Source organism: Xyrauchen texanus, chromosome 28 (genome assembly GCF_025860055.1).
Source record: "Xyrauchen texanus isolate HMW12.3.18 chromosome 28, RBS_HiC_50CHRs, whole genome shotgun sequence".
Lineage (NCBI taxonomy): Eukaryota > Metazoa > Chordata > Actinopteri > Cypriniformes > Catostomidae > Xyrauchen > Xyrauchen texanus.
This window is the reverse complement of record NC_068303.1, coordinates 33473365-33495608: the sequence shown is the minus strand read 5'-3', so window position 1 is coordinate 33495608 and position 22244 is coordinate 33473365. Positions and strand designations below refer to the sequence as shown.

General features: G+C 37.6%; 1 protein-coding gene across 1 annotated transcript in view; it reads left to right on the top strand.

Moving 5' to 3' along the window:
• Positions 1 to 22244, top strand: part of LOC127622025 (acyl-CoA:lysophosphatidylglycerol acyltransferase 1-like) — a 59541-nt gene that overhangs the window by 5345 nt on the left and 31952 nt on the right. The window contains 2 exon segments of the mRNA XM_052095889.1: positions 19428 to 19546; positions 21882 to 21977. Of these exon segments, the coding sequence (XP_051951849.1) occupies positions 19428 to 19546; positions 21882 to 21977 (215 nt within the window).

Sequence of the window (22244 nt, the reverse complement as noted above, 5' to 3'; positions counted from 1 at the left end):
ACATGCCACATGATAAGATGCGTAGATTTACTGTCTCAGTCGTGGAGACAACTGAGATTTGTCTTCTGCCACCCAGGTTGAGGTGAGTCACTATGCCACCACGAGGACCTAGAACACATTGGTAGTTGGGCATGCCAAACGGGAGAAAATACAAAACCACAAAAAAAAAAAAAAAAAAAGAAACTCACCTCTAAGATGATTCCTTGTCCATTGTGAATATTAAGTGTTGTTCTGTACGAAGCATTGCCCACGTAGAGGTCACTGCCAAACCAAGCAACTTCCTTTTGGTCAACGTGGTGAAATTCGCCTGTCAGAGTTCACCAAACTTAAACTCCAAACGAATCTGCGAGGGGAAATTCTTCGCCACCGGAAGACCATTTCGCAAACTTTACAATCATGCGGATTCCCATTGAGATTACTATTTCACCCGTGGAATTGTGCAGTGTAGAGGAAGGCGACGTTATCATTTACATGATGTTTCAGAATGGTGCTTTCTGCAAAAACCCTGGAATAAATAATTTTCTTAAGTGCATGTAGATGTGGTCATTGTTCCAAACCTGAGTGAATTGCATTAGTTCTGTGGATCATGCAGAGATGTTAGGCTGTATTCAGTGGGGAAAAATACGGTGACTGAGGCTGTCATTCATATCCATTTGCGTTCCATGAAAGAATGAAAGTCTTACTGGTTTGAAATAATATGAGGGTGATTAAATGATGACTGTCCCTTGACTATCTCTTAAATGTCAGTGTGGGCCCTAAATCTCACATTTCACTGCCTCAAAGTGCAAAACAGCAATTTTTTGAGGATCTGTTGGGTCTCAATTGAGCTGTGCATTCTAGTATACTTTTTCAGCTAGTGTTTCCTGTATATCATCTTGTGGTGCCACAATTTGACTGCTAAATGCACATCTATTGAGTATATATTCATCTGTATTGACTCTCACACTGTATCGTTTCCGGTGTTTGCATCTTGTTTTTATTTGTTTTTTTGGAGATAAGTTTGATTAAGGTGTTATTGTGCTTGTTGGCTTTATAGTTTGTATTTACACAACATTATACAGGGAGAAGCTCATGGGACATCATTGTTTACATCATATCTCTCTTGATGAATCAGCATCATCATTCATCAGGGACTGTAAATGGCCCGTATTGCTCCATTTGTAGTGAGTTTTAATGACCTGAAGATCATCAGGGATATAAGCCATAAGTATTTTGGGTAAAACCAGTTTGAAATGCTGGCTAGGTTGGATCTAGGAGAGTTGATAAGCAGCCTGTTCACTCTGAAAGTTTTCAGGTAATTTGTATTGTTGTATGCTTCTACCATAGGCATTTACCTTTTGTACATTGAAATTTCATGAAATACAGTAATTTCAGTGGGAATCTTTGGATTGTGTATTTCGCTTGTTGGACTTCTGGGCATGAAGAACTTCCCCTTGCGGATTTTGCGTTGAGCTCAAGTTTGGTGAACTTCGAGAGGCGAATTCTCAGTTTTGACCTAATGGAAGTTGGTTTGATAGTGGCCTCTGTGTGGGCGGTGCTTCGCACACACACGGTTGGGGAGTAACGGAATTCATGTCACAGTGTTACAGGTGTTACGTATTTAAAACACAAAATATGAGTTGCTGTATGACAGCCTACATTCTGTTTCATTTGTTTCTTTTTCCTTTCAAAAGACCACTATTAATCCTTGAGATATCCAACCCAGCATACAGGTACATGGGCCTCCTTAAACCATGGTCACATTCAAAATTAGATTAATAGAAAACATAAGCCCACATAGTGGGGTTCAAAATATAAATTAAACCTTGAAATAAAGTTTTAGAATTTTGCAGGTGCGATTCACCGAAAAGGGCTTAATAGTTAATCGGCTGGTATAGTTAATCGGCATGTTGCAACCGCAACATGAGTCTCATCTTTAGTGTTTATTCTCCCATTCAGCTCATGAAAACACACTGCATGATCATGAGGAAGGATTACATCAAGATGTAGATTGGAATGCAGGTGTGAAAAACTTCATCTAAATAAAATAGCCTGCTCCTCTTTCACTGTTTCTTGCGTGCTATTGTTATTACCCATCTGCAAGTCTGTAACCATGTCTTGAACATTGGGGCCAAACCAAACCATTTTGAGTGTGGAGGGTCGTGGGTGTTGAGGTCACAAATATCATTACCCAATTTGGTCCTTTAGAATAGTAAAGGCTCTGAATGCAGTAATTTTCTGAATAAAGGCTTTAAATCTGATAGGGCCAAAATTTTATAATTTTTGGTTTCAAATATAATAATTGTTTTCACACAGTACAAGACTACCATTATCAATTTGTCATCCAGTAGATTCTTAACACAATTTTTTCTTCAAGAAATCCTAACAATGCTCTTTTACATACAAAAACATTGAATGTTGAGCACTACTGTCAAGGTCCAAAGAAAATTTTTTTTTTTATATACTATAAAAGTAGTCCATACAACACAAAGCTGTTGTGTGCCTAAAGCTTGGTATATAGTGCACGAGTCAAATGGACTACTGTTATGATGTCTTTATACTGAACCTTTAATAAAGCTAATAAAGTCCTTTTTGAAGCCCAACAGCTCATGCTTTCTATAAACTGTTATTCTGTGGAATATAGCTGCTTATAAAGTAAAAGTAAATGTTAAATTTTTAGGTGAACTACTCCTTTAACTGGTGGCTCATCCTCAAAATAAAATGGTTTCTATTAAAAGAAGACTCTTATATGCTGTACAAAATTCTGTATTAAAGACATAAAAAATAATTTAGAAAATCATAAATTGGTTTTAAATTATTACCTAATAAAATTTACATTAAAAATGACACTGTCCTTCAGCACAGCAATTGACCAGGAAACAAAAAAATGGCACTCCATTTCAAAAAGGTTGCTGACCCCTCATCTATAACAATGAAATTTAGTTAGAAACGCTCTGATGGATTAAATTTAAAAACAATACAACTACAAATACACTTTTACAAGGCTATATGGGTTGTCAATTTATTCGGTTTGAGTATTTTTACAAGAATAAAGGATGCTTGTATAAGAAATGCTAACCAATGTAGCCTGTAGCATCATACACTGCCAGGCCCAAAAAAAATATATCGGCATTTGGATTTAAATAAGCAGATACTTAAGAGCCTATAATTGGATCATTATTGCAGTGATTGATATGTTTCAGCTGGCAACAATTATTTTAACCCTAACTGATGCAGTGTGTAGCTTCTCATTTCTTAAACAACCATGTCGGAAGACGCATTATTAAAACCTGGAAGGATAGTTGTGAACCGTTAGCTTCACATAAGAAATGTGGTCGGAAACAAATCTTGAATGATAGTTATCGGAGATCAAAAATTAGAGTAGAACTCATGGCTTTGTTTAATAGTGAAAGTAAGAGCATTTCCATACGCACAATGCGACTAGAATTTACAAGATTGGGACTAAACAGCTGTGTGGCCACAAGAACGGCACTTGTTAGTGAGGCTAATTGGAAAAAGTACTTCAATTTGCTTGGGAGCATAAAAATTGACTGGAGCAATGGAAAAAAGGTCATATAATCTGATGAGTCCAGATTTACTCTATTCCAAAGCGATGGGTGAGAAAGGAACCGCGTGAAGTCATGCACACGTCATGCATAGTGCCCACTGTACAAGCTGCTGGGGGCCGTGTTATGATCTGGGGTTGCTTCAATTGGTCAGGACTAGGCTCAGCAACGTTATGCAACAATAAAATGAAGTCAGCTGACTACCTGAATATACTGAATGACCAGGTTATCCTATCAATAGATTTTTTTCTTCCCCGACGGCACAGGCATATTCCAGGATGACAATGCCAAGATTAATCAACAACAAATTGTGGAAGAGTGGTTCAGGGAGCATGAGGAATCATTTTCACACATGAATTGGCCACCACAGAGTCCTGACCTTAACCCAATTGAAAGTCATTGGGATATGCTGAAGAAGACCACTTTATGGAGTGGTTCGACTCTCCTGTCATCAATACAAGATCTCGTCCAAACGTTAATGCAACTCTGGAGGGAATTGTTTTTTTGTGATGTTACATAAGGTTGTCAAAACAATACCACATGACGAGTGCGAGCTGTAATCAAAGCTAAAGGTGGTCCAATTAAATTTTATGGTCCAAACATACTTCATACAAGCACACAAATGCAGACACACGCACATTCAACTCGTGGTCCGTTGTACAAACATGCACTCTTGAGTTGCTCTTTCGGTTACAAACCTTGGACCACAAGGGGGCAAAATAGTTTTTTTTTAGACACCATGAAACTGGATGTGTTGGAGTCAACAGTTGAGGAGTGTGCTTTTGCTGAAAAATATGTTTGTATAATCTAAATTGTTCAGTTAGACTCCTCAAATTGCTGCTCCGCCATATCAGTTGTTGATTGAAAAAAGAAAATCCGCTATAGCGCCCTTTGCGGCAACGCTGAGAATACAGCGCATACTTGTGAAATGTGTCAGCGCAATTCATAACCCAACGCAACGATACATGAAATTGAGCTTGCATAGCAAGCTCGACCTTGAGTCTAGTCTCAATTTTTTGGAAGTGTGGCACAAATTCATTGACCTATCTATTCTGGACACAAAATCAAAACTTCACTAAACTTGGCATACTTTGACAACAGTACATTTTGAAAACGCATACCAAGTTTCGTCCAATTCTGCCTATTCTGGCTAAAACAAAATATATGTTCTTAATCCGCAACCATTTGATCAAGAAAGTTGGCATTTGGCATGCATCTTCATTAGGGCAAGTGCTAACATATCAATAAATTATCAATAAAAATGGGTGCCAATAACCAGAGTTAGAGTAGAGTATGTTTGGGCCTTCAGAGTATGCAACATTTTTTGTCCAGGCAGTGTATAAAAGGTACAAATAGTAGATTTTCTGCCTCTGTCTATGAACGGAATCCACAGACGATCAGAAGATGCTGTTGTTGTGTAAACTTTGTGGGGTTTTGACGTAAGTTTGGAGTGTAAAAATGAGACTGCGTGGCAGTTAGTTTTTTTGATGGTTTCACACTTGCTCCGTGTCCACCCATTCCACCTTTGCCTTCTGAATTTTGCAGTGCAAAGGTAAATATGACCACGCCTGAAGAGTAGCAATTGTGATGATTTGTACAAAAACCTTGAGTCTAGTCTGAATTTTGTGGACTTTGAAATGGAGGCACAAGGTCAGGTATCCTCAGGTGATCATGGAAACAGATAAGACCATTTGTCATCTTTTTACAGGATCTCAGATAAGGGTAGCTGACGTGACATTTCCTGCAGCGTGACATGCTATAGAGGTGCGACTCTTCACTGGCCTTTGGATTCTATTACAAAACGATTAGGATTGTCCCGATACCATTTCTGTTTAATACGAGTACCGATACTTCATTTTTGTTACTCGCCTATACAGAGTCCGATATCTGTTTTATTTATTTATTAACTCCATATCAACAGTTTATTTAAATTTTATCATCACTTTATTGCCCAGTGAAAATGAGTTGCATGATGAAACTTTTGAAAAGTAAGGGAGAGTTTTCCAGTGTGTGCTAGCAGTTTATAAACACTTCAAAGAAGATCATAAGTATACAGTTTAATGTTAAGCAGTTGCTATTTCAGGTGCTTTGAAAGAGGATGCGTGCTGCTGTTTGATGCGCTTGAGTGTTGTCTCTCCAAAGCATAACTTGTAATTTGACATTTTAAACAATTTTGAAGCAATTTTAGCAATTATAACAGGACTATTTTAAAGTCTGTTGTAAGAGCCACACTTCTTACTGCCAGGTGGTGGCTTTATGACCGTGACACAAAATAGTCAAATCCATGTGATTAGCCCCCAAGACTTGACATACCATCTCAATTTTGACCTAAATCACTCATTGCTCAGAAGATATGAGACTTCCTTTTTCCCATTTTTGCCATTAATACCTCGCCATGGCAACACAGTTCGATATGTCAAAATCTGTTTGCAATTCAGCATCTCCTATGTTTTGGCATAATGTTTTCTAAATGTGGTGACAGTCTCATAAACCACCTAGGAGGAGTATTTAAAAGTTCAGAGGCTGCGATATTAAAATAATCCAAAATAGCTGACCTAATGACTATAATTATGAAAGTTGCACAGCTTAATGAGAACTATATGTACTGTATGTTTTGTGACTGTAGGTGAAAATGAGGTGCTACAGAGGCCCCCCCTAAAAATTATGCATGGTCTCAAATTTTTTTATCAAAACACACACTCAATTTAAACTAGATTTTTATCCCTTTCAGCCTTTTATTTAAAAGCTGTTTTTAAAAATAAGAATGAGTCACATTATATAAAAACACTATAAAAACAACTGATTATAGTTAAATATTTTGTGTATATTTAAAGTATTGTTCATAATTTTTGTTTAATAGTATTAAATTATTAATTTAGAATTAATCTATCTCTAACCTATAACTATAACCACAACCATCGGTTGCTTGTCCAGGAAGGCTACATGAGATATCTGCTTCTTTGAGAGTGCAGATATTAGCTTCTCTTTTCCACACCAAAGGTGATCGTAAATTGACACAACTAGCGGGGTTGCTGCTTGAGAAATCAATTAAGCATTGATGAACAAGAGACCGGCAATGAGCAACAACCATAGAAATAGAGAGTGCAAGAGGAGAGAAAGACTCAGAAGCAGGAGACAAAAAAATTAATAATTAGAAAATAAAACATCACCCACGTCTCCCGAAACGCTGCCTCATTATTCTCAGCTGTTTTTTCCTGTTCTGTTCAAATTAGTGCAATTATGGGCCTAAGCCCATCTTTCATGTTGGTTGTTTGTGTTATCACGAATAAACTCTAACTTTGCTATGAATATGAGTTTATTAATTGTTGTTTCAGTCGGGACAATGGTGGTGTTGTTTGTGTACATACAGTCTGTGATCAGTTGTGAAGTGTGTGTGTGCTTGGCTTTAGTGCACATCTGACCATATATAATCTTCTTGGCTACAGTGTCTGTATGGATGAAATTATGGTTTCTCTGATTTAAAAATAATCAATTTTGAGGCATTTCAGAGCATCAATATATACTTCAATATGGTACAAAATATTGAAATAAAGTTTGTAGCCATATCACCCAGGCCTAGTGGCCACAATACATAATCTTCTCTCTTTTAGGTGCTATTGCTAGAGATGAAATATTGTCCAGTTGTTTTGTAATATGTTACTGTACAGATTGTTCTGCGGTACCCTATTGCTGGTTCTATAGTTAAAAATAAAAAAATACAGCTTTTGCATTTTGCTTACACAAGACCATGGTCTCTGTGACCATGTTCCTGTATTGCATGCAAAACATGCAGAGAAATGCTTTATTTAGCCTACTTTGTTTTCAAAAATTTGATTTGCATAATTTTTTTTATCTGATATGAGAATCAAATCTAGCCATACTGGATAATCACAATCCACCCCGTTTGTTTTAAGCAGTGATGCTAGCCAGACTGGACAGCACCGTGCTCTCTTTGTTCATGTGAGTTTTGCTTTAACTGGTTGCAAATTAGATTATGAGAGATGTGATGAAGCTCATTGGCTTGATCTTTCGAGCTGGTCTGCTTTGACATCCCGATCTGTTTAAGGTCCAAGTTTTGTGTCCCCACGATCAGAACGGCAATAACCCATTTAATTTAGAAGCAGCCACAGCTTGTCTTGAAAATTAGGTTATGAGCATGATATCAATAAATTCCAGAAAAACAAATATTATAAATTAGTGATCAACTAATAGAATACTTGATTTGCACCAGCTAGTCGACTATTAAAAACACTTCTTGAATATTGGAAATTGATTTTCCTTCGCAACTGCTTGCCGTTGGCAAAGCTTAATTAAATCGAAGTCTATTTAGCCCAAGACAAACCACTTATATTAAAATGAATGGGAGAAACTGGAACACACACTCTGACAATCACCTTTTTGAAACTGTCATTGCCTGTCAGTCGACTCAAGAACATGCATGTGCATTGTCAAGTGGTTTTTATTGCTGTTCAACCATATACAGTTAGTACAGTACACAGTGAAACAAGACTACGTTCCTCCAGGACCATGGTGCTACATAAAACAACATAGGACAAACACAGAACCATATGAGACTACACAGACTAAATAACATACCTATATAAAGTGCACGTGCAAACGTGTGCAAAAAGTATGGGACAGTACAATAAATTACAAAAAATGTACAGGACAATAGGCAGTGAGAGACAATGCAGCGCCGACCAGTACTCAGTAGTGCAAAAAGATGACAGTTTCTAAAAATGTAAACATAACACACTATGAGATAGTGTTCTATGCACATAGCAGTTATTGAGGTAGCAGACAGGTATAAAGTGACAATAATTAAAGTGCAACTCAGGAAGTGTGTGTGTGTGTGTGTGTGTGTGTGTGTGTCAGTCCAGAGTATTGAGGAGTCTGATGGCTTGGGGGAAGAAGCTGTTACACTGTTTGGCCGTGAGGGCCCGAATGCTTCGGTACCTCTTGCCAGATGGCAGGAGGGTGACGAGTTTGTGTGTGGGGTCATCATCAATGCTGGTTGCTTTGCGGATGCAGTGTTTTTTGTAAATGTCTTTGATTGAGGGAATAGAGACCCGATGATCTTCTCAGCTGTCTGAGTCCCAAACTAGGCAGTGATGCAGCTGCTCAGGATGCTCTCAATAGTCCCTCTATAAAATGTAGTGAGGATGGGGGTTGGGAGATGTGCTTTCCTTAGACTTTGAAGAAAGTAGAGACGCTGATGGGCTTTCTTGGTAATAGAGCTGGTGTTGAGGGACCCGGTGAGGTTCTTCGCCAGGTGAACACCAAGGAATTTGGTGCTCTTGACAATCTCAACAGAGGAGCCGTCAATGTTCAGCAGAGAGCGGCCACACTTTGGATGATAAGTGAACTGCAGTGGGTCTAGTGAGGGGGGCAGCTGGGTCTTAATGTGCCTCATGACGAGCCTCTTGAAGCACTTCATGATGATGGGTGTGAGTGCAACGGTACGTTAGTCATTGAGGCAGGACACTGAAAACTACTTTGGCATGGGGACGATGGTGGTGGCCTTGAAGCACGTTGGAACAACGGCGCTGCTCGGAGAGATGTCGAAGATGCCGGTAAGAACATCTCCCAGCTGGTCTGCACATCCTCTGAGCACTCTGCCAGGAATGTTGTCTGGTCCAGCAGCCTTCCGTGGTTTGACTCTACGTAGAGTTTTCCTCACATCAGCCGTGGTGAGACAGAGCACCTGGTCGTTGGGAGGAGGGGTGGTCTTCCTCACCACCACGTCGTTCTGTGCTTCAAACCTAGCGTAGAAGTCGTTCAGCGCATCTGGAAGGGAGGCATCCTTGTCACAGGCAACTGATGTTGTCCTGTAGTTGGTGATGGCCTGGATGCCCTGCCACATGCGCCGCGTGTCACCGCTGTCCTGGAAGTGACTGTGGATTCTCTGGGTGTGTGCATGTTTTGCCTCTGGCCCAGGACAGTTTGGCCCTCGCTGTTCTTAGGGCAGCCTTTTTGCCTGCTCTGAAGGCATAGTCTCGGGTTCTCAGCAGCTCACGCACCTTTGCAGTCATCCACGGCTTCTGGTTGGAGAGTGTGGTGATGGTCTTGGAGAAGGTGACATCATCAATGCACTTGCTGATGTAGCTGGTCACTGATGCTGTGTATTCCTCCAAGTTGGTATAGTCGCCATATGTTGCAGCCTCCTTGATCATTTTGTGGTTTTGTGTATCTGACGAGCGGTCTGTATGCTGGAATTAGCATAACAGAGATTTGGTCCGAGTAGCCGAGGTGGGGGCGGGGCTCCGCCCGGTTTGCGCCTGGGATGTTTGTGTAAACAAGATCAAGCGTGTTCGCCCCTCTCGTTGCAAAGTCCACATACTGATGGAATTTAGGGAGCACTGTCTTAAGATTCGCATGGTTTAAATCTTCGGCGACTAGCTAGAGTTATTGCACCATTCCGTGCTGATGTATAAATGCAATAACTCATTGTGGAGTGAGAGGCAGGGAGATAAAAGTAGGCCAGTCCTCAGAGAGAGCTATACACCAGAGACTGCGTGTCTGTGTGCTGAGTGTTTTGCTGAATAGCTGATCTTGATTTCCATTGATGCTGAAAAGCAATCTTTTGTTTGGCATAAAGCTGGAAAGCATGAACTTTTATTTTATTAGAGTGACTTACGTGGACTGTGGGAACCGGCTCCCGCTGCCTCCTTTATCTGCTCCAAACACGAACCTTTGTCACACTCATCAAATATTTAAATCTCTTTGTTGCTTTTTTCAACACTGTTAACAGGGTTTGCACAAGTTCCTTAAAGTGCTTATGGTGCTTGAATTTAGCTTTTACAAATTTAAGGACTGGATTACCTGGAAAATTGCCTTGTCTTGTTGAAAAGCATTTGAGATTAAAACGAGGGATGCAACGGTGTATCGGCCAAACATCGGTATCGGCAGATATTCGCCTTGTTGACGGACACCGGCCTATCGGCAAATACGATGGCAGTGGCCGATTTGTTTTTTTTTATTTTTTTTTCCTTGTTATTTGTGGTCGACTTGGACAACAGTTGCCTACCCAGCAGCTGTTTCGGAGAAGATCCAACAGGTGGAACTATAATACCACCCACAGCCACTGGCTGGACACGACTCTGGCATGACATAAGAAGGCAACCGATGCCATGCACCCGTCTGGTTTGTTTTCAAATAAGTGCAAGAAATTGTCGGTGGTGTGGGAGTATTTTACTGTCTGGTCTGTGATTTAGTGAAAAATTCTGCTGTATAGCAGGTGTATAGCAGGCTAAAAAGGCTCTTGAAAAAGTCATTTTTCACAAAAAGATTCTTTGTAATTTGAAAGAAGGTTATATTAAATGTTGTTTCATAAATTTGTATGATGAATTTGTGCTCATTCAAGGTTAGTGTGATGCAGGGCTGAAAGACTTGAAAACAGCTAATTTATTTTTTATAATGAAGATTTCTTTGTTTCACCTGCACAAAAGGGGGATTAAATAACAGCAAAAACAAAAGAAATATATAATGTTTTAAATTGGTATCGGCAATTTTTTTTTATTTTAAACATCGGTATCGGCCCAGAATTTCACAATTGGTGCATCTCTAATTAAAACAGAACCAGTGTTTCCCACAGGATTTTGTGAGACCGTGGTAGGTGGACCTCGGACCCTCTTGCTCCCCCGGAAGATCATTTTGTAAATTTTTAAAGTTTAATTGATCCATCTGGTGTATATTGAGAGCAAAATTAAGAGTCTAGATCTGTGAAGAACTTTGTGCTCTTGTAAACAATTTTGTGCTCCTAGAAGTAATCTAATCATAAATTAATTGGTTGAATAGATATGAATGGTGATGACACGGCAAAAAAGTCACACACACAAAGCATAAACGAGATGGAGTTTAACGTATTTCACAAAATCGACAAGAGCATACATTTCGGCCAGGGCTCGACATTTCGGCCATGTGTTTGTCCTCTGGACAAGTAAATTGGTCATTCACTTGTCCGAGTAAAAAAGTTACTTGTCCGGAGAGCAAAAAAGGACATTTAAGTTACATGCTCAAGTACATGTCAAAGTTTATGTTATATGTTTTTCTATAATTAAGGCTGATGCCCAACCTAGTAGTGTACCTATGCAATCGCTGTTACTAGATTGCTAGTGAATTATAAAATTACGGGCTCTTGATTATTTAGCAACAGAATAAGAATATGAACTTAACTAATAAGTGATGCAGACCTAGGCTATCACAAATATAGGTTGTTATTTTTTCGTTATTCACGTTTTAATCAGCATGCTTGTCCGGTCTGACAAGTAAAATTCTTTCATTTGCCCCTTCAAAAATCCACTTGTTACAGACAAGCATTAATATCGAGCCCTGTGAGTCAAAGAAATTAAGCAATAGTGGTAACCTGTGTTGAACTTTCTCCTCAGATGCTGAAAATAGTTATGTTGTCAGAGCCGCTGGTAATCACATTAACGTTAGAAAGCGCGTGTACGGGAGGGGGGCTGACTGACTGGGAGAGAGAGAGAAGCAATTGTGCAGAACACAACGTTACAGATCTTTTATGCTATTATGAGAAGTGTAAAAAAAAATTGGTTCATCATGAAACTGTGGTGGGACAAATTAGACTGTGCAGGCCGCAACACTCTAGGTAATTAATGGGAAACACTGAGAACATTTTTTGTGTGTCCATCAAAGAAGAGATCTATGCACTCCACTTTCAATGAATAATGTGTCTTTTAATATCCTTTCTGTTAGAGCTGTAAGATTCTGGATAAATTGAGAATCACAATTTTTTTGTTTAGAAAAAAAGATCATGATTCTCTCACGTTTCTGAAGGAAAAAATGCTTACGTGATATACAAAACCTGGAAATAAGGGTACTAAACAAAGTAACATGTAATGTACTAGAGGGTCCGACTAAATGTTCTCTGCTTCAGTCTATGCAAAAGTGCAATAAAGTTGTAAATGAAATACATACATTTAAAATGCCCCAAGTCCACAAGAGGGCGCAACAAATACATTACAAACTAAACAGCACCTTGTTAATATTGATAAATAAATAACTAATAAAAAAAAAGTGCATAAAAAAACTATTTAGCCTGTTTCTCACATGCTAAGTAAAAAGCAAAACAAGCGGAAAAAAGCTTCATTAACAGATTTATCCCAACTTAGATTTGTACTGGTAGTCAAATATGCAATAAAACACTTATTTTACTAATTAAAAAATATATATTAACAATTTAAATTAAAACAATGTGTCTCCTTGTAAAAAATTGTTTCAAGCTTTTAAAGGAATTATTCAAGAGCCAGTAATTAAATAGAGAATATAATAAATGGTGCTTTAAGTTTTTTAGCAACAGTAGCAATTAAAACTTAACAGATTATAATAGTAAACCATTACAAAAAGGTAATTTAATGCAAATGAAAGTACTAAAATATTTGACACACTTTACTGTGTGATAGATCTACATTAATACTGATTTGATGCAGGAAAAATGCCTATAATTTAATGCAGCTTATTTACATTTATACATCAAACAGATTTTGAAGAATTTGTCCCGTCTGCTTATAAATTAACGTCTGTGTTTGCTTTAATATCTGTTTTCATCTGTTTACACTAGTAATTCATTAACAGCTGGGTTTACATTAATATTACCTAAAGATGGGTATTTTGATTAAGAACCGCGCAGAGTCGTGCAGGAGCGCTGTATTCATCACGAGACACAAGCGCACGGGCATGTGAGCATTTGAAAACAGTTAGCTGTAATCAAACAGTCGGTATTTATTTGCATCGTTCAGTGGCTAAAATATTGAATTGAGCAGAGATTCCGTCACACTCTTAGCTAATAATGGCTGCACACTGCAGTTTGTAAACCACTATGCTGGACAAATGCCTTTTGGCTGTTTTATTTTTATTTATTCAGCGTCTCATGCAGGAGTGCTGTTTTGTAGATGCCATATCAAGTTTAAAAGATCAACATTTAAAAATGTGTCGAAGTAAATTTCTTGTTTAAATTTGACCGCCTTACAAAGGCATGCCACAGGAATGTGAATATACATTGCAGAATCAATTTCATTTAGAAATGAGATCGCATGGGTGTCTGAATAGAGATTCCAATCTTTTAATGATTAATCGCGCAGCTCTATTTTCTGTTCTTTTACAGTCATTTTTTTTTTTTATCAAAAAGTAAAAACATTAAAGGGATAGTTCACCCAAAAATGAAAATTCTCTCATCATACACTCAACCTAATGCCATCCCAGAAACAGTTGAAGTCAGAAGTTTGCACACACCTTAGCCAAATACATTTAAACTCTCAATTCCTGTCATTTAATCGTAGAAAACATTCCCTGTTTTGGGTCCGTTAGGATCACTACTTTATTTTAAGAATGTGAAATGTCAGAATAATAGTAGAGAGAATGATTTATTTCAGCTTTTATTTCTTTCATCACATGCCCAGTGGGTCAGAAGTTTACATACAATTTGTTAGTATTTGATAGCATTGCCTTTAAATTGTTTAACTTTAGTCAAATATTTTGTGTAGCCTTCCACAAGCTTCTTTCAATAAGTTGCTGGAATTTTGGCCCATTCATCCATTCAGAACTGGTGTAACTGAGTCAGGTTTGTAGGCCTCCTTGCTCACACACACTTTCTCAGTTCTGCCCAATCAGATTGAGGTCAGGGCTTTGAGATGGCCTCTCAAATACCTTGACTTTGTTGGCCTTAAGCCAGTTTGCCACAACTTTGGAGGGATGCTTGAGGACATTCTCCATTTCGAAGACCCATTTGCGACAAGCTTTAACTTACTGGCTGATGTCTTGAGATGTTGCTTCAATATGTCCACATAACTTTCCTTCCTCCATGATGCCATCTGTTTTGTGAAATGCACCAGTCCCTTATGCCGCAAAGCAACCATGATGCTTTCACCCCCATGCTTCATGGTTGGGGTGGTGTTCTTCGGCTTGCGAGCCTCACCCTTTTTCCTCCAAACATATTGATGGTCATTATGGCCAAACAGTTTAAAATTTTGTTTCATTTGACCAGTGGAAATTTCTCCAAAAAGTAAGATCTTTGTCCCCATGTGCACTTGCAAACTGCGCTTGGCTTTTTTTATGCCGGTTTTGGAGCAGTGGCTTCTTCCTTGCTGAGTAGCCTTTCAGGTTATGTCGATATAGGACTCGTTTTTACTGTGGATATAGATACATATCTACCTGTTTTCACAAGGACCTTTGCTGTTGTTCTGGGATTGATTTGCACTGTTCACAACAAACTATGTTAAACTCTAGGAGACAGAATGTGTCTCCTTCCTGAGCGGTGTGATGGCTGCATGGCCCCACTTGTGTACTATTGTTTGTACAGATGAACGTGGTACCTTCAGGCATTTGGAAATTGCTTTTCAGTTGTGAGAGGAGTGGGTCCTCTCACAATTCTGCCCAAAATCACTGCCATGAATAAAGAATCAAAACGGCCTGCAAGAGCAACTTCTCCCAATTATCCAGGAGGAATTTGGTAATGATCTGGGCATTTTCCAGCATGATAGAGCACTATGTCACAAGGCAAGAGTGATAATGAAGTGGCTTGGAGATCATTACATTGATATTTTGGATCCGTGGCTAGGCAACTCCTCGGATCTTAATCCCATAAAGAACCTGTGGTCAATCCTCAAAAGGCGAGTGGACAAGCAGAAGCCCACAAATCGTTGTTTTCCAGTAGAAATGTTTTCTACCATAGAAACTATATTGTGTAAAAATATCTACAAATACTGAAACAGCAAAATTTAAGTCACTGCCAATATTTTCGGCCACGGCTGTATAAATACCTGTATTCTGTTACTTGTTGCACTGCGCCTGTTTTAGAACAAGAATATAAGTCATCAACAGTGCTTGGAACACATAATTTGAGTGTATTTTTATCATAAATTCAACAAATATTTTGAGACTTAGTGTTGATTGAGAGATTATGCTTTCAGGCAAAGCCAAATTTGGCAATGCTTTCAATATTTAGATTCTTATTGAATTTTTCAAATATTAGTATTTGGTTCTTGTAAAAGTCATGCATGCCAATGGATTATGATATGCTTTTTATGGTGGAAAGAAAATGCAAAGCAGTACAAGAAACTCGTAAGCTTATCAGACCAGTATGTGTGTACGGATCAACATTCTTGATTACAAAATTAATTAATGTTGACTGAGGGCCAGCGAAAGGCTCATTTAATGATATAGAAATACAGATCCATTGTAAAATCACTGTAATGAACTGCCTTTATGGCTAATTGTTTCATTAAATAGTTGGTGTCTCTGAAAAAATAATGTCCAAAAAGTCAGACGGTGACCATTCTAAGCACTGCTCACAGATCTTTTTTTTTTTTATATATCTGTGGTAAAACTCTAGAATGTCTCCGTCTGAAATTGTACCAGCCTTGGTTGTAAGTAATTGCGAGAAGTCTGTAAGCAAATACTCTTTGTTTGTAGACTGGTTGGTGGTTAGCAAACATGGGTGCACCATAACTTTTCATGTCAGGTGCCCTCAACCCCTCAGCTAGATACAGTGGAGCTGTTGTAATGGCTTATTTTTTGTGATCATTGACTTGCTGATAACAGCAGAGGCTGTCATCCATCCATGCCATGACTCAACATGACCTATAATAGAGGACCGCTGGATTTCCTGCTCTTAACAGAGCTGTTTAAATATGCCATCAAAGGCAAAGTGCAGGACAGGTGTGTAAAGGAGATTTCTGCCTTGCTGTGCACTAACAAAGTGCCCTCTTTGTGTTTCTAAGTTGTGACAAGTGTAAAAGGGATTTTTTTGAGTTAGTGTATTTGTGTTTATGATCAGATGATGCAATATCTTGAGAAGAGTGTAGCTGATGGCCAACATATTGGTAATTAGGGGTGTAAATTGGATGTTTCATCACAATATACAATCTTATATAGATTACTTGGCCTGCGATCTGATATTTGCCGATACTTCAAAGTCTGCCGCGATACAATTTCGTTTTGATTCGATTCAGGGGCCTGTGATCGATATTCCGATATTATGTGCCTATTTTACACAAGTCAATAAAAATGTTTTAGCTCTCAAATGCAACCAAAATATAATTTGGATATTTTATATCTTTTATCTTTGAAAAGTGCAAATTTAGTATCCACATTGGGACATCCTCAACAAAATAAGGTACTTCAGATGTTGAAAAAAATATATTAACCCTCTGGGGTCTGAGGGTGTTTTGGGCCCTGGAGAAGTTTTGACTTGCCTTGACATTTGTGCTTTTTTCAGTTGCTTAAAAACATATTAATGTCTAAAGTCTGATAACACTGTATTCAGCACAAACTGGGCTACAATAATATGTGAGCAACATGTATGTACAGGTTTGTATTTTTGAGAAAATAACGTTTATGCATGGTTTTTGAAAAAACGAAAATGTTAAGTCACTGAAATAAGGCCATATAACACATACTAAACATTTGTCCACAAGACTTTTGAGAACTGGATCTTGTAGCCTAGAGTTTTTGCTACAAAATGATGTGAAAAATCATCCTGATCACTCATTCATACAAAACAATATAGTCATTTAACTTTTGTGTGACAATTTTAGTGCTGAATGGTAATATGCGAGGAGGCGTGAACGATCATGACTATTGATGTGATTCACACCTGAGGACACAAAGACCACTCCTCTGGGCCCATCAATGAGGAATGTGACAGAGAGAATTAATGTGAGGAGACTTAATGATCAAAATCAAGTTTTAATTTAAAAGAAGTAATCTGACTATATATTTTCTTTACATAAAGACTTTACTTAATTTTAGACCTACACTACCATTAAAAGAAGTCTCTTCTGCTCACCAAGACTGCATTTATTTGATCCAAAATACATATGATAATATGCTGATTTTCTAATATGGGCATATTTAAAGTGCATTTTAACCTGAACAGATATTTGCAAGCACAAGCTTTGTTGATGATAACGAGGCAGCATAAACACATTAAAATATAATCTAATATTCATATTATTTTTATATCATATTACATATCATATTTATATCATACAGCATACAATGTAAATAACAACATTTACATGTAACTAAAACTTGCCTATTAGGACATGTCAATACTTTGAATGTCAAACTTTGAATCCTGTCTGGAAACAGTCCCACTAGTAAAATATGTACATGTTTATATAAAATAGCAGGTCAGCTAATGAAAACTAAATGACTTACTCGTTTGAAATTGTATCCTCTGCTGGATCAAGTCACTCTTCAAAATACAAACGTTCATCGGAGTCCCGCTCTTATTCTCAGAAAAATGTTAACTCTTCCTTAATAGCCAAGAGTTTGATCGCCTGTGTATCGTTACAAACATGCAGAAAAGTTGAGTTGTGTTTACATCAAATCTCGCAGTCGGGGGCGTGTACTTTTCCCTTGATGGCCTCAGCACATTAGCGTATGAATGGCGCGCTCTGCTGGTGGGTGGGATCACATTACAGATAATGAAGCTGTGCCAGGAAAACCGTACATCGCTTTGTTTCATACAGATTACATTGCAGGAGAATATTTGTTTTAAATTTGAATTGTTTTATTTAAAAGTAGACATTTTAAGCTTTCTTTAGACATATGTTTCATGTTTGTGTGAGAAGAATTCGCAGAGTTTAAGTTAATTTTAGTGACGTGTTTCTGAAATATGCTCGTGAACACAGACTGCTGAAAGCTCAACCTTTGTATTTTATTTATTAAAAAAGAAACACAAGGTTTTAATGTTAATATGAGTGTACACAAAAAAAGAAGACCCTCTATAGTTTATAATCATGTATTGATTGTATTTATATGACCATAAATGACGGAGTATTTTAAGTCTATGTTGCTGCTATGTGAAAAAAAAACAGCAAAATGCGCCGGCGCGTTTGCCGACCCCAGAGGGTTAATAATGTAAAAAATAACGTCACACACAAGTGATCATCAATCGTTTGATTACAGATTCGTTTTCAGTTTAATCCAATTCGAAGTACTTAACCATGACTTGTTTCAAACTGTCCTTGCTATCCGCAGTTTTCTTGGCTACAACTTTCACAGATGTAATGAAAAATTATGTTACAGTTAACTGGAATATATGTTAGTAAGGGTGTTGATGTGTACTGGTTATAACTGATGCTGGAGCTGAGCAGGTGATTCACATGATGGTTGAACTGCTCCATGTTACTTTAAAATAGAAAATTCTCATGTAAATTTCAAATCGGTCACATGCGCAACGATATCGATGGAGGTCGAAATAATCACGCATGTGAGCCGCTCTGCATTTGTCACGAGAGCTCACATTTTAAGGAGCGCCCAGTTGTTGTGCTCGCACTGATCCTGTCACTTGTCTGGAGCTCACGTTTCGCGGGAAGCTCGGTTGACACGCACGCACAGATAGCTGAGTGCAATTTGGCTTCTCAGACCCTGCGCACATCCTTGTCCCACATGAAAAGAGTATTTAGCACTTATAAAGTCAAATGAATGTAATACGGTTGTTTCATCTCCTGACGGAAATGCGTACAGATGTGGCTGACATGAGTATTAAAATAAAGGTGCATCTTAAAAAATAATTTCTGTATCGATATTTACGCGTTGTATCGATAACATTGAATCGATGCATCGATCCAGATCGATGGATCGTTACACCCCTATTGGTAATGCACACAATACAATTCAATGACAACCTCTTTACAATACAATAAGCATGCAATCATTCAGTACATCACGATGCATCACAAAATCATAAGTGTAACACTTTTGTTCAGCCAAGTGGGGATTCTCAAAATGACCAAATATCACCATATGAATTGGTCTGACTGATAAATTGGTCTCATCATGGATTTTTATGTAATGTTTGTAATTTCTTTCTTTGTTATTAAGACACTTTCTGTTGACTGTTTTCTCTGGCTCTAGTGACAGAATGGGGTGATGATGTGAGAGCGATGTCTGAAGATGAAGCCATGGTTATAGTCAACCATCAAGCTACTGGAGATGTGTGCACCCTAATGATGTGCTTGCAGGACAAGGGCACGGTAAGCACTCCCCTAGTTGGCTTGGGGTAAACAATCCTTTGATTGTTGGGCTAGATAAGCATTAGGGCTGTCAATAGGGTTGAGAAACAATTAGAATTTTTAATACCAAAATTGTAATTATATTTGACATTATTACAGTTGGGGGAGGGCGGGTGGGACATGAGTGATATCAGCAGATTTTTCAATCAATGTTGTCTCTTAAAGCCCAAAGTGTACTTTGGTTAAACCTGAACGCTAGGCATCTGCGAACAGGATGCGTGACACAAATTTTGTCATCAGCAGAGTGCTCGAGCATTGAACGCATTCAGGCCGATTTTTTCTAACTGTGCATACTCTGAACGTGCAGAATGCACCTGGAATTATTTGCAATAATAAGTGGGTCCACAAGGTGGCAACACGCAATTGAGCCGTTGCTTTTATGAAGAAGTTTAAGAAGATGTAATCACCGGTAAACAAAAGACAATAAAGGTGTAAACAACGGTGGATACTTTCAAAGACTCTGATTTGGGCTGTACGCAGACGCCAAGTGTTTGTGTCAAAACCGAAGTATACTTTGGACAGTCTCAACTGGCAAGTGAGATGCTGGCTTTAATATGCTGTTATGAGAAGGACTTTAGACCTATTAAAGTTCATTTGCATACAGGGCTACCCTGCGTGACATCACAGAAATGGAAACCAGGTCAAATATAGAATGCGTCAAACGCTCTTCATAACTGCATACTTTGGAAAACCATGTTGTTTTTAACATAAAATGGTTTTGAGTGGACATTAGGACTGGGTATTGATACAGATTTTTTTCTATTCAGTTCCAATTCACAAGCTTTCCATTCAATATAGATTAATTGTGGTACACTGTAAACTCTAATTAGTTGATACAAATTTGACATTTCAAGTACTGTTCAAGTAGGACCACTTCATTTTCTTTATTGATGACATCTTTAGGATTTAAAGTGTAACAATAACTTAATTCAAACTATTAAGAATAGTAAAAGCTTAAGTTGAGTTAACTATTATAATTTTTTTTACAATTTGACATAACTGTTAGTATTCACAGTGTGTATTTCAGTTACAGTGTCCATTTTGCTTACATATGAAATAAATTCTCTCCCAGCTTGTGATGTTAATTATACGGGGGACCTCTAAATCTGTACATTTCGAAAATAAAATAAATTTCACTTGTACGTTTTTAAAAATGTACAAATCCATGTATTTAATCAATAAATATTATATTACATTGCATACATTATATGCATAATTTATACTAGAGTCTGACCAATATGGGATTTTTGAGACCGATACCAATTTCAGAGGGGGGAAATTCACTGATTGGTGGCCAATAAAGTTAATTTTTACGCTGGAATGAAAACAGACCTTTTCTATATGGATTGTTCACCAATTTTGCACCAATATGACTATGCAGGAGTACTCAGAAGGCTGCTTTCTTAAACAAATATTTTTCTCAAAAAATATTTGCCATTATTTTTATTATACATTTTCAACAAATTCTAGAAATGAACACTGAAAAAATAAATAAAAATACAATAAATAGCTTTAAAAAATGTCAGTACTGTATGTTTAGTATCAGTCAGTTGCTGACCGTTAAAATAAACATTAAATTCAAGTAAAATAAATAAACATCAATACAGTATGTTAAGTATTGGCACTAATACTTTATTTACAGTGATTTATTTTTTATTTTTTTTACTTGTTTAAAATCAATACTGTCTCTTTAAGAAAACCAGCTGTTCTGTAAAGAGCATTTGTAAATGAATGCAAATTAAATAAAAAGGAATTAATACTATTCATGATTAAAATTAAATGTTTAATTTTTGGTTGTTTTTGATCATAAATTGATTGTAAAGAACAAAAAGTGTATTTAAAGAGACTTAATTCAATGACAAATGGATTGCATCGAACTTGCCTTTGAACTCATTACACGAAACGAGTCAAATCAAACTTTTTCTCAACACAAAATTTGGTCTCTTATGCGTAACATTGTAGAGTTGCGCAAATTGTAAAACATTTTTCTTTTGGGATTTAAGAATCGAATTTGAGATTGTTCAAATGAAGATCCTGATGCATAGGGTAATCTATATCCTTACCCAGTCCGAGTGGATGTGGCCTGAGTCATAGCCAGTGCTTGACCCACATCTAAAATTCAAATGCACTGCATTGTATTTTTAGCTTTTATGTCACAACTATTTTAATTTGACAGCCTTAGTAAGCCCTGATCTGATGTTATAAATTGTATGTTACTTCTATTTAAAGCTTGTCACACTGATGATATTCCAGATTGTAATCCGACAGCAAAACTAATCCTCGTGCTCTTGTCCAGGTTGTACAAAAGATGATGTGGTTGATGGACCATGTTTTTAAATATACCAATTTTGGGCTCGTGTCTCTGATTCATGGAGATTTCTTCATTAGGCAGGTAAGTGCACTGAAAAGTAAATATGGATGTTTTGTAACATAATTGGAGCTGGAAAAGAGAGTTGATACTGTAGCTTTGCCTAGTTCTGTTAATTGTACACAATTACTGCTAATTGTCACCACTGCTGTCTAATAATTACATTATGTACAAACGCCTCATGATATTATGGCAAAATGTCAACTTCTTTTATCCATGACATAAATCAGTTAAACAGGTTGCTCAGCTTCTCAGTCAAATCTTTAAGGTATTTGGTCCTCAGTCCTCTGA